Raw genomic sequence first — 12,567 nt, forward strand, 5'->3', positions numbered from 1 at the left:
CGCTTCATTTTCAAACCTTGCTAAGCTAAAAGGCAGAGAGCAAAGCCCCTGGGTCATAGTTGACTCTTAGTTGTGTTTTCTTTGGCCTGCAGTGTCATAAAATAATATTAATAAAATTCCTACACGTAGTGGCAAATCTGAAATGCAGAGATTGCATCTAAAAATGTAGATTTCCGGCTTCTTTTAAATATTTCTAACTTTTGGCTTAAAGGTTTTCTACCTTATAGCCCCATCATCAGTGACAGTATCTCTAATACACAGCCCTCCCTACCTGCTTTGCTCATGAAGAGTGCATTATCTGAGAGCCCGGGGTTTCCAAACAGGCCTCTGATTTCAGGGTTCTGCAGCATTCCTCCAGCAAAGCTAGGGTGTGTGTGTGCATTCACTCCTTCTACAATCAGGCTCAGTACCTGGGATGAATGTCAAAATGACTAAAGGTACTGGAAGAAGCATTTCACTTTACAAATCTGGATCTGGCCTGCCATCTGGACAAAGCCTGAAACTTCCAATCACCACTCATTCAATAATCTATTAAGTGACTCTGAAGTGCCCAGAACTGTTTTGGTCATTGAAGATAGTATAAAAGTCTCAGGAACGTAGTTAGAGCCACTCTGTGCTACTGACAACCTCCCTCACCAATGGGGCTCGCACCTCATCCACCCCGGCTTGTGGCAGGCCTCATATGTAAACCAAATTCAGGTTTCTGGGAAATTACAGATGCTGTGTATTAGGGAACTTCAAGGTTAAAGGCATGGACAATAAATTCTGAAATGCCAAGTTTCCTTTACATACAGCAGGTTTTGTTCTTTGAACCAGGGGTCTGTCTTCCTTTACACACACCTGGAAGCTTCCTATTCGTTTATGCAGACTCCTTGCAACAATTACAAGGGGCACACCTGCAATGTTGATGTTTACCTGCCCCTATTCACGAAGAAACCAACTAGGGCACAGTTGTTGTAAAGTTAATGCTTTGAGAGACCAGTGGTTGTCCGGAGTGATGCTGGCCTGGGGTTAGGAGTGGGGTCTCTGGTAAACTGTTGGCCACATACTCAGGGGGTAAAGAGGTGACTCAGGTCTGGCTAGCTACTTCTACAGAGAGCTGCAGACCTGATACTGCCCGATTTCATTTCCAAGGGAAGCCAGAAATCAAGATTCTTTTCAAGCTGGCAACAAATGAGAAATTTTAAAAAATGCTGTGTGGGCCAAACAAAACATGTCTGCAGGCTAAATCCAGCCAGTTTGCAGACTCTGAACCAAAGAAAGGCACAGGCTTCACAAATGAAGTTCTACTGGGCATTCAGGCTGCAGGCATCTTAGAGAACAGAAAAAGGGGGAAGAGGACGAAGGCAGTGGCTCCCCAGATTTCTGTAACATTACCATAAAAAGGTCAAACTCTTCTTCCCGTCGAGCAATCATCTGGTTCAGGGTCTCATCGTCAGGTACTTCATCTTCTTCCTGGGGTTAAAAACAGAACAAATGAACAGGCTTTAGGACAGAGGATGGACAGTAGGCCTACAACCAAGTACAGCAAGTAAGCTACAAACCAGGAAGGGGATTCTGTCCTCCAGGAGAGGGTCCCAGCTCTCAAGCCAGAGAGAAAAAAGAAAAGGTCTCTTGGTTTAGAACTTGCCATTCACATCTCGCAAGCTATTCAAGCCATCTTTCCAAAAGGAAATCTGTCTAGAGAGGAAGTGTGCTCTCTAAGAAATAGTGGTTCTCCTGGGTGTGTGTCTTTTCTGTTACTTTTAAAGCAAGTTACTTAATGTCTCCTCGCCTGGATGACCTCACCAGTAACTGAAGCATGCATACTTCACAGGGGGATGCAGTCTTAACTAAGGAAATTCACATAAATGATTACTTAATATTAATTCTACTAATTCCACTGTCTTTACTGCAAACATTAATGTTTATTCTCAAAGATTTACCACCAAAATGAGTTTTTGTCACTAAGCACAGGACAAGACCCCCCCCAATCATACCAAATACATAAACTTTAAGATCTCTTTAATTATGTATTTCAGTAGGCTCTATTGTTGTTGATGTTAAGGCTATGGTTAGAACACAATTAAAAAGCTATCAATACAAAAAGCCCTCAAAACTATACTCAATTAAAACAATTTAAGTGGAATAGAAAAGGCAATTACATAACAACTCAAAGTCTCTAAATTTTTTTATTCTGTTAAATAAAGGCACATTATCTGTTAATTTCCCAGAAACCAACAGTTCTCAAGTTTTTCAGAAATGTCAAACACTGGCTTTGAGTGAACCAGCAGCCTAAGCAAGATGATGACACCAGCTTCCAAGACATCTTGCACACTGCAAGGACTTAATCAGTGTTAGAAATGAATGCAACTCAATAAACTACATGATTCAAATGAGTAATTACTCCTGAAAAATCTTCCATTTAAATTCACCTCCAGATTGATTAAAGTCAATCTGTCTAAATACTACATTTCACCTGACAAAGATGCAGACTGGCTAGAAGTGGGCTCAGACCTTGTAGGATCAAGTATCATGTTGTAGCATCGTCTTGTGAACACAGGCCCTCCTTTGCCTTCACTCTCCCCAGAGTCAAGTTACTCTCTCACTACCCATACACGATGCCATAGGTATCCCCAGGCAAGATGCACACTCTCCTGGAAACTGGCATGAAAGCAAGAAACCTGGTCACAGAGACCTGAGTCCTCAGGGAATCTAGTGGCTAGGAGTTTGCCAGAAATCTTCCTCGGTTCTTTGTGCCCTTATATCATATAGTATGCCTGCTATGGTCATGCCAGCCTGTGTTACCCTGGACTGTCAGGACAGAAGCCTTTGACTGCAGTGTACAAATGTTCCCAGTGAACTTCACATCAGGGAACAGGCCACCCAGAGCCTGGTAACATGTGTTAGACATAGTTATGGCTGGGAAGGGATGTGGAGTCCCAGTGGGGATGCTCACAGTGAGAAGCTGTTGGCAGGGTCTTCCCCTGCAGGCCCTACATGGCAGTCCTCAGGCCTGAGAGAGAGCTGCTTCTCCCTGTGACATAGGAAGGCTAGAAAACTCCAGGTTCCCTTGCATACCATCTTACCTGGTCAGCAACAGAAAGAAAATCACCAACAATGCAGTAGAAACTCCTGGCTGAGTACCAGCATTCCCATAACATGCTGTCATCATATGCCATTTTACCATAGTGGATTTTAAATGTATATATGTTCATGCCTACACCCACATCTGCCCTGGTACACATGTGGGCATCAGAAGACATCTTGTGAGAGTCAGTTGTCTCTTTCTACCAAGTGGGTCCTGGAGATTGAACTCAGGTTGGCAGACTCGGTGGCAAGGGCCTTCACTGGCTGAGTCATCTTGCCTGCACACAGTGATTTTTTTGAAATGGCCAAACTTAAAAATAACAGCAAAAGACATTCAACAATCTGAATCTTAAGTCTGTATCAAACATTTAATTTTGGAGGCTGGAGAGATGGCTCAATAGTTAAGTGCACTGGCTACTCTTTGCAGATGACCAGGGTTCAGTTCCCAGCATCCACATGGTGGCTGACAACGATGGTAACTGCAACTCCAGGGGAATCCAAGTCCCTCTTTTGGCCTCCATGGGCATTGCATGACACGGGTGCATTTATATACATGCAGGCAAAACACTCAAGACACATAAGTTTAAAATAAATCAATTTTTTTTTCATTTAAAAATATTCTATTTTAAGAATCAGAAATGGTGAATTACTTTAGATTTAAAAAAATCTTTAAATGTGTGCAGATGTATGAGTGCATATGAATAACTTATTTTTCATCAATGTGGTAAAATTCAATAGATAATTAATCAGATATATATATGATAAACAAGTGAGGAGGCGTAATACCAAAGTCCTCTCCACTTTGTAGAAGGGTCACTTCAGGGTTTTAAATATCAAGCTCTGCTTCACATTCAGATTCACTTTAGAGGAAAAAAGCATGTAAGACTTTCACAAGAACTTGATTTTTAATTTATAGAAAATTAAAAAAAACACAAAACCAAACTATATTTAAGATATACAATGAAAACTGTATTATATACGTAAACATATAAGATAAACGTATGCTTCAATTTGTAAGCACGGGCACACAAAATCAAATCTGCACATCCCTGGCCAGATCTATAGTAACCAGTGTTGGTATTTTGTTTTCTAGATGTTATAGGTGTTTTTAAATGTACTGATCATTTTTTAGACTTCTTTTTGGTGTGTGTGTGTGTGTGTGTGTGTGTGTGTGTCTGTTGACAGTCTTTATAACCCAGGTGATCTTTCTCAGCTTTCGGTCAGCTCTTAAACAGAATGTTTTAGTGGAGCATAAGACCAAGCTTTCCACGCTGAAGTATAACTACCTGAGCTAAAGATGCTGTGAAGGATTGTCCTACAAGCATGTTGGAGTGTTCCCATCCCTTATCAAAAAGCAACAGAAACAAGGGCTCTGGAGTCTGAGAGAAAGAAAGCAGGAGGTAAGACCTTCCAGGTTGTCTAAACAGAGCCCCTAGGTGTCCTCCCTGCAGTCCTGAATCTTCCCTATAGGGGCAGATTCAATAAATTGTATTCAGAATACAATAAAACATGCAGGTTGGTACCACCCCAAAAGAGAGGGAAATATCCCTAGGCTAAGCTTGGAAAGTCTTCTAGCAATGGCTTTTAAGATACTCACATGATTAATTTTCAGGGTTTTTCTATGCTAGGAATATAAGATAGCAGATAATTTATTCATTTTAATTAACACCGGCCTAGGAAGTTCTTTAAATAACAAAGAACTTCTTCTTAATCCTTCAGAGACAAAGGGGTCAAGGTTTGATGTCATCAACTTGGTTTCTGTAATACCTCATTTTCCTCTTCATGCTCCAGTATGGCCTGCAGGAATGCCCTCCGCTCATGGCTTGATGACTTCTGATCAAACATGCCCGCCTGGATAACTTTCTGATCCACATTCAGTTTGTATTTTGCAGCTGCAAGAATCTTTTCCTCCACACTGTTCACAGTGCAGAGCCTCAGCACCCGGACCTCGTTCTGTTGGCCAATTCGGTGAGCTCTGTCTTGGGCCTGCAGATCCTGTTTGTGAGAACAATGTGTGGTGAGGAACTGGCACTTGGATTAGTCTAGCAAAGAGGGCCTACCCAGGAAGGAAATATGGAAGGGCTCCTTAATCAACCTTGATAAAGGTCAGGTTTTGCTTACATGTAAAAGAATACACAAGCTATTTTCTTTAGAAAAAGTCAAGGTCATTCCCCATTGGGGAAGCCTGGGTTTAAATTAACCACACCAACTGAAATAACATCTCAGAGTTTGAAACCTAGCTCTCAAAATATTTTTACCTGCCTGTGGGGTTTGCCGTCAGAATTAGTCCCTAAATGCAAGAAAACCTGATCTGATATCAGATGTCAGAATTAAGATTTAGATGTTACCTACAACTATTTTGACATAGGAAGATACACTTTCCCTTTATTACAATGTTAATGACAATACTGCATCACTGAATTATATATTCATGAATTGTATATATCTATATATATATGTACACATATATACATTATCGATAGTGATTGCTCAGCTAGCCAATTCCTGGACCCAGCCCTATCAAAGATTCAGTATTTCATTTTCCAGGTACATCCCTCATATTTGGAAAACGAAAACAACTGCTTGTGGGATAGCAAACTGGCGAATCTTAGGGGAGCAGAAATTTGGTACAGTGTACCAAAATGTAAAAACTGGGTATGACTGACACAGAATTCATTTCTGGAAGTTTATCTTAAAGAAATAATGATGAAGTTGATCTTCTTTAAGGCAGAGACTCTAGATAAGCTGACTAGACTCCAGGGGATGAACTCACACTGAGGGACATCTGGGGACACAAGCTTGACTTGATAGGCCTTAGCATTTATGACAGAATGCATGAAATCCAGTGGGGGGGGGACTGTCAGGGATAAAGATGGGGAAGGGGTCTAAATATAATTAAAGATGTAATATATGAAATGCACAAAAATTCAAATATATATGTATCGAAAAAAAGAGATAATCATGGGTATATATAAATATTTATAAATAAGAATGTACTTTCTTAGCATTGACTGCTATTTATACCTTCTTTGAAAGAAGTCTCCACCAGTCACAGACTGGTAAAATAGACTGTAACATTCTACTGTACGTGTAGGTACTATTATAGAGGCACAAAATTATACAGAAGATACAATGACACAAAGCTCTAGATGAAAACTACAGTTGAAAATGAGCACGTCCACCTGATCTCATGTGTCTGATCCCATGTGTGCATACCTACCTATGCCATGAATAAGGTGGGAAAAAGGTCAAATATCACCACTGCTGTTTATATCTTCCAGTGGTAAGATAGGAGAGAGGTGTGATTTTAATCTTTTTTAGTTTGATTATGTGTATTTTAATATTTTTTCTGCTTTAAGCATGTCAATTTTATAATAAGAAAAAAGGCTTTAATGAAATCTTTAAGTAAAAATTTCCATAAATCCAGGAAGCCATAACCTAACTTTACAGGTACTCAAATAAAAGTGCCTCGGCACGGCCCTTTGGCTCTTTCATTCACATGACACAGGTGAGGGACCAGGTCTGAAGCTGATCAGTTGTTTGCAGGTCTCTATTAGATAGGGCATGTTTTTAGAACAAAGGTCTTTCCTGTTCCTTGCATTCCTAGCACTATAACTTTGAAGAGAGCTGAAACTCAGCATTGAGTCCATCCTTTAGACCAGCCCAGCTTCCTGATCACCTGTGCAGTGCAGGGGACAGAGGTCAAAAGGAGATCTGTTTTTGGTGCAGGGACATTTTTGTCCTCAGAAAACATGTGAGAAATTCATATAACTATCATGCTGAACCATGAGCACAGCTGGGATTAGATCATCGACCCCAATTACATTCTTTCCTAAAGAGAACAATGAAAAGTATGTAATTAAAACTTAAAGGGAGAAACCCTGCCTTGTGGAGCCTCTGGTCCAATCACCTCCCCCAACACATCTTCACCAGCACAACTAAGTGGCAGCCAATGACAAGCTCTGTGTTATCAACCTTTCCATCATCCTAGAACAGGGATCAGACAACCACTGTTTCTCTAACAGGTTCAATACTAAAGGTTTGGGGCTTTCTGAGTCAGAAGCAGAAACTGTTCTTTCCAAAAGAGCAATCCCTTCACCCCCCCGCCCCCAGTCCCACAGTTACACCTAAAATATGAAAACTATTCTGTCCTTTCAGGTTGTAGTAAAACAAGTGATAGGCCAGGCTTGCCTAGAAGGTGTAGCCTTCTAACTTCTGTTCTGAAAGATGCTGATAAAACCACAATACTCCAGCTGGTTGCAGCAGATGACAGGAGGGGGAACAGGAGAGTGAGGCAACATTCAGACAGAGTGGAAAGTCCTAGAGTCCCTTGGAACTTGTTGCAATAGCTTTGGTGGTGGAGGCATCCATGTGGGTTTGTATGTTTAAGATCACCTGTCTTATTTCAAAAGTAGCAAAAGTTACCATTTCTAGGATGGATAAGTTTATAGAATATGAAGTTGTGAATCCCTAGGCCAAAAAACAAGGGGGTAAATATTATGACCCAGACATAAATGTTGTGATTATCAAATGAATTAATATTTCTGAGGTTTTTCCTCTCTGCTAATTTATTTTTGTTAGTTAGTACTGGAGCTCAACTCCAGGTCCTCATGCATTCTACACAAACCTCCTATGACTGAGTTACATGCCAAGCTCTGTTTTTACTTTTTATTTTGAGACCAAGTATGACTAGGTTGCCCAGGCTGGCCCTGAAGTCACTCTATAAATCAGGATGGCATTAACTTACCAGTCTCCTGCTTCAGCCTCCCATGTAGCTGGGATTATAGGCCTGTACCACCAGGCCCAATTATTTCTTAGGTCTCAATCAGTAGTCTCGTACTGCACCATCCCCATTTAGGTGTCATGAAGCCTGAACTCAAGAGTCCAGCTGAGAAGGGGGCCTCTGAGGTTGACTGTTCTGTGACAGCCACGGAGCTTTGTGTTAAAAATACAAATATCCACCTGTGGTTTTCCTCAGCAGTGTGGAGGAGCACCCTGATAAATCAAGGGTTTTGCTGGTGCTTCTACAACCATGCAGTCTCTTTGCTTCTAGGTAAGTATCCAATACACAACTTTAAGGCCTCTAACTTAAGATCAGTCAACCCCCTTAGTTCCTCATCTACCTTACTTGTGGTTCAACACAAAAGAGAATGTTTGTAGAAGTTTTTCTTCGTACAAGCTGAAGCTAATGTGGTAACAAGAGCCTCATCGATCCTGGAATTCAAGCCAGACCCAGACAGACATGGGCTTGAATCCTGGCTGTGTGCACCTAAGTAATCTAACACTTGGCTGGTACCATAAGTCCAAAACAGTTTATTACCTGAAGGAAAATAATGTAAACATTAGTAGTTTCTGACATGTTACTTAATAAAAGTTACCTTATATTTTTAATGAAAACCGAGTGCTCATTCAAATCATTCTAAGATAGCTGATTTCTGAAAACAAAAAGTTTGTCCAATCTAATGGTCACGTGTGAGTGACAGAGAGAAAACATCGGGCCAGCAGTTTACAAGATCAGTTTTGAATGAATTCGCCTAGGGCAGATGTCAATACCTATAGATACATGGCCTAGTGTGAATTCATTGTGAATTAGGATAGAGGAAATTTGGGGTCATCTATTTGATTGTTGAAATTCTGGCTCATACGTAGTTGGGAGGGCACTGCTCAGATCCCCACTAAATTTGACTTTACTGTTGATGAAAGTTATATTCCAAAGTCTGTGGGGGAAGACAGATCCCTAAAGGATCCTACCTCCTTCTGTGGGACAAATGAACATTTTCAGAAACAGTGGCTTTCCTTTCGCTCTTAGAATTCACACTGCCAGTGAAAATGAACATCCGATACTTGGTAGAAATATTTAGCTCAGAATATAAAATATAGTAAACTCTCCATTCACCTACAGATGGTCATCAATAAAAGCGCCAGCACTAATCAAGTAGTCTAAATATCCAACCACACTGAGCCTCCGGGCAGAACAATCACACATTCCTTCTCCCTGGATGCCCAGCCCAGCTCAGTGGACACCACAGCACAGACACGCTACAGGAGCATGCCTGTAGACTACCGAGTACAAAAATGCAGGAAGGAAAACTACAGCTCTGTCACATGAATATGAATCCTGATCGAGTTGCAGAATGCAATAAGGGATATTGAAAAAAATCTATATCTATATATAAAATAGTTTCCTGAACTTGGAACAGGCTCAGTGTTGGTGGCTCCCATTCTTAGTTGTACTTTAACTTTCTCACCTATGGAGAATGACTGGGAACACCAGCAGTGATCAACACAGAGCTGTGAGAGAACCCCTAGGTGCTCAGGAAGAAGCACCCACACCTGATGAATAAGAGACCGGGGGTGGGGCTGTAGGGAACAGGAAACAGGGATGAGTATATTTAAAAGCTGTCTTTTAATTCTAATGCACCACTGCACTCTACTTCCTGCCAAATGCACCTTCTGGAAGTCCTTCCCAACCACTCTTCCCAATGGCTCTGAGACGATGGTGTTGCTGCTGTGACCACAACAGCTGCTGAGAAGCACGGGTGACATGGAAACAGAGTCCATGTTCACATGTAGGAGGTGCATTCCCTTTTTACCAGTTGATATTCAGGGTTGGTTTTAATATGAATCAAATCCTGATGATAGCATTCTACCCAGTATCTTTCAGGCAGATGCCTCATGTCCTAGGCTCAGTCAGGAAGCGCGTGTCATAAAGGATCCATTCAACATTTACTGTGGAACCACCAGCTTTAAGAGAATACCAGAGAACTACCACCTTTAAGAGAATAACTCTAAAGTTACCTAGTTAAAAAAAGTTTACCTAGTTAAAACAATAGATACTCAACAGGATATTTTTTCATGATTTTAAATGATACATTTAAAGTGATAAATAGAATTTAAATGATAAATAGAAGGTTAATTATTATATATTAACTGTCCTTGAAGATGTTATTTAGCCTGCCTGGGACTCAGTGTCCTTGACTACAAAAATGTAATCAGTACCATTTACTACCTTGCAGGGTAGTTGTAAACAGAAAGAAACAAGGCATAAAAAGAGGCTCGCACAGAGAAAACACTCAGAAAGTGCTGTTTGTTGTTCTTTAACTTGTTATTATTGGTGTTGGAGATGGAACCCAGGGCCTCATACAAACTAAGCTCATGTACCCCCACTGAGCTGCACCCCCAGGTCCCTGCAACATTTTTTTATTTATCCTTTACCAGATGTAATTTGTTCAATGGCAATCCTGGGAGATAGGATTAAGACAGCAGAAAGTGAGTTTTCCACCTCAATCTCGAGCTCTTCACAGGCATGTGTTTGACACCGAAATATCTATGCTCCAAGGGAGATAGGAAGCAGCCATAATAATTGGCTGGGCTATTTCTCTTTTGGAGAAATGGCTGAGTCGTTTAGAAATTTGCTCTGTCCCATAAATGTGAGTGATGAAACTGATAATCTTTTCCTTCTTCTCCAGAGGAAGGCCTGGGAGCCCAAGCAGATATGCACACGCACCTGATGAGGATTCCAGTCACTGTCAAAGATGACCACCGTGTCAGCAGCCTGAAGATTTAAGCCCAGGCCCCCAGCTCGTGTGCTCAGCAAGAAAATGAAATACTGGGACCCAGGTTCATTGAATTTCTTCAGCAGAGCCGCACGATCTTCAGACTTGGTGGTGCCTAAGGGGTAAGAAAATAAATTTGCCAATTAACTCCTGTTTGGAAATGGTGGAGACCAAGACAAAAATGCCTGCTTCCGTAAGAAATACATCCACATACTTCTTAACACTGGTGAGGTAATGTTTTTGCACTTTTCAAAGGAACTTTAAACATTTTGCAATTAAAAAACAAAATGGAAGAGAGAATGTCTAAACATTTCTGACCAGGTACCTTTGCAAGGGTACAAATTCTACAACATTCTTACCCAGACTTAATGAAAACATTTCCTGGATTTATTTCTGGGATTTAAAATACCAAATACCTTAAAAAGCCACCCATGTATACTTGTGTGCCTAAAACAGTTATTATAATGGTTTAGCAACTTTTCTGAGAGGCATTAGAGGAGGGACTTAATTATACCAAGATCATTATAAAAAAAAGGAAAATCGATCTCTACTACATCAGCATTTAGACTGGTACTGAGTCTGGGATGGTAACATCAAAAAATGTGAGCGATATTTTCATCCTGAAGACCTGAAGCCATAATAATATCAAAAAATGAAGCCTGAATGTGTTTCTCAGGGTAACTTTCTGTTCTTTGGGGTTCAAAGATGCTAAACTAAAACCAGTCCAACAAAGAAACATGTTAGACACCAGGGTGATTATAAGAAGGCGTTTTGAAGAGAGAATTCAGCGGAAAGCACCAACCAGTGTGGGATGCTCACTTCTGGGCACACGCTGTTCACATGTGCCACTCCATCACACACTACCCATCTGGAATCTATCTGTCCAGTCTTTTCACAAATGCATTGTGGAACAGTTGAAAACAGAAACTCACCACTATTCCATCTGAATGCATTTCACCAAGAAGGCTAGAAAATCGGAGATGTGGGGTTATGAACGGGCTGATGGGAAAACCTAAGCGTGTTACATGATACTCCCAGAATGGCTGCTGTGCAAATGTTATTTCTACATGTTGTTCTTTTTTTTTTTAACAATGAAAAATATACCACAATTTATTTCAGAGGATTAAAACATTTAAGTGACTCTAGTTAAAGGAATCAATTTACTCATGAGGGTCAAGTTCCCAAACATGGGGGAGCTGCTTTTCACATTTAGGAAAAACAACAAGCATCCTCCAGAGGAATAAAGGAAATCAATTCCCTGCATATGGTGAGTGGGGATTAGGAGTGAGGTTTGGGGGCTCTCCTCATGTAACAAAGCAACCTTCTAGACTCACTTTCTAAATTATATTTCTTGTTTGCTGAATTGGTCAAATCCTTCCAGATGAACTGCAGGAATGTAAGACTTGGGGGGGGCATGAATGTGGTTTCCTGAATGGGGTCTGAAACGTGGAAATCCTTTTTAAAAAATTTTTCAGAACTGGCTTACTGAGATCATCGCCAAGCATTTACACATGATGCTAATGGACGACACACTTTGTTGGCATGAAACCTTCTGTTATTCCCTTTCCAGTTGCAATCTGTTTATACATAAGAAGCAAATGTTTATTTTGTCTCACAGTTTTGGAGGTTCCCTTCTATTATTAGCTGGCCAGTTTGCTTTGGGCCCTTGACAAAATAGCACACATGACAGAAGCATGTGGTAGGGCAAAACTGCTCACCTTATGATGAAGACTCAAAAAGGCATTATTTCTTCATGGGCATGTCCCCAGTGACTTTTTAAAGACTTCCCAATAGGCCCCGCTTCTTAAAGGATTGGCCACTTCCCACTTAGGGACACTCTGGGGACCAAGCATTTAACACATGTGTCTTTGGGGGAAATTGAAGATCTAAAATTGCAGCTCCTATCCCTTCATAAACATTGAATTCTACATGAAACAAAATC

The 12,567-nt window shown here is 40.8% G+C and overlaps 1 protein-coding gene across 2 annotated transcripts in view; it reads right to left on the reverse strand.

Moving 5' to 3' along the window:
* Positions 1 to 12,567, reverse strand: part of Smarca2 (SWI/SNF related, matrix associated, actin dependent regulator of chromatin, subfamily a, member 2) — a 184,032-nt gene that overhangs the window by 67,480 nt on the left and 103,985 nt on the right. For both annotated transcript variants that reach the window (XM_029567641.1, XM_029567640.1), the window contains 3 exons: positions 10,577 to 10,740; positions 4,837 to 5,064; positions 1,378 to 1,455 (listed from right to left, as the gene is read on the reverse strand). In XM_029567641.1, coding sequence (XP_029423501.1) covers positions 1,378 to 1,455; positions 4,837 to 5,064; positions 10,577 to 10,740 — 470 coding nt within the window. The remainder of the gene's footprint in view (positions 1 to 1,377; positions 1,456 to 4,836; positions 5,065 to 10,576; positions 10,741 to 12,567) is intronic.

The sequence above is a fragment of the Nannospalax galili genome, unplaced genomic scaffold (assembly GCF_000622305.1).
Source record: "Nannospalax galili isolate Female #2095 unplaced genomic scaffold, S.galili_v1.0 scaffold241, whole genome shotgun sequence".
Lineage (NCBI taxonomy): Eukaryota > Metazoa > Chordata > Mammalia > Rodentia > Spalacidae > Nannospalax > Nannospalax galili.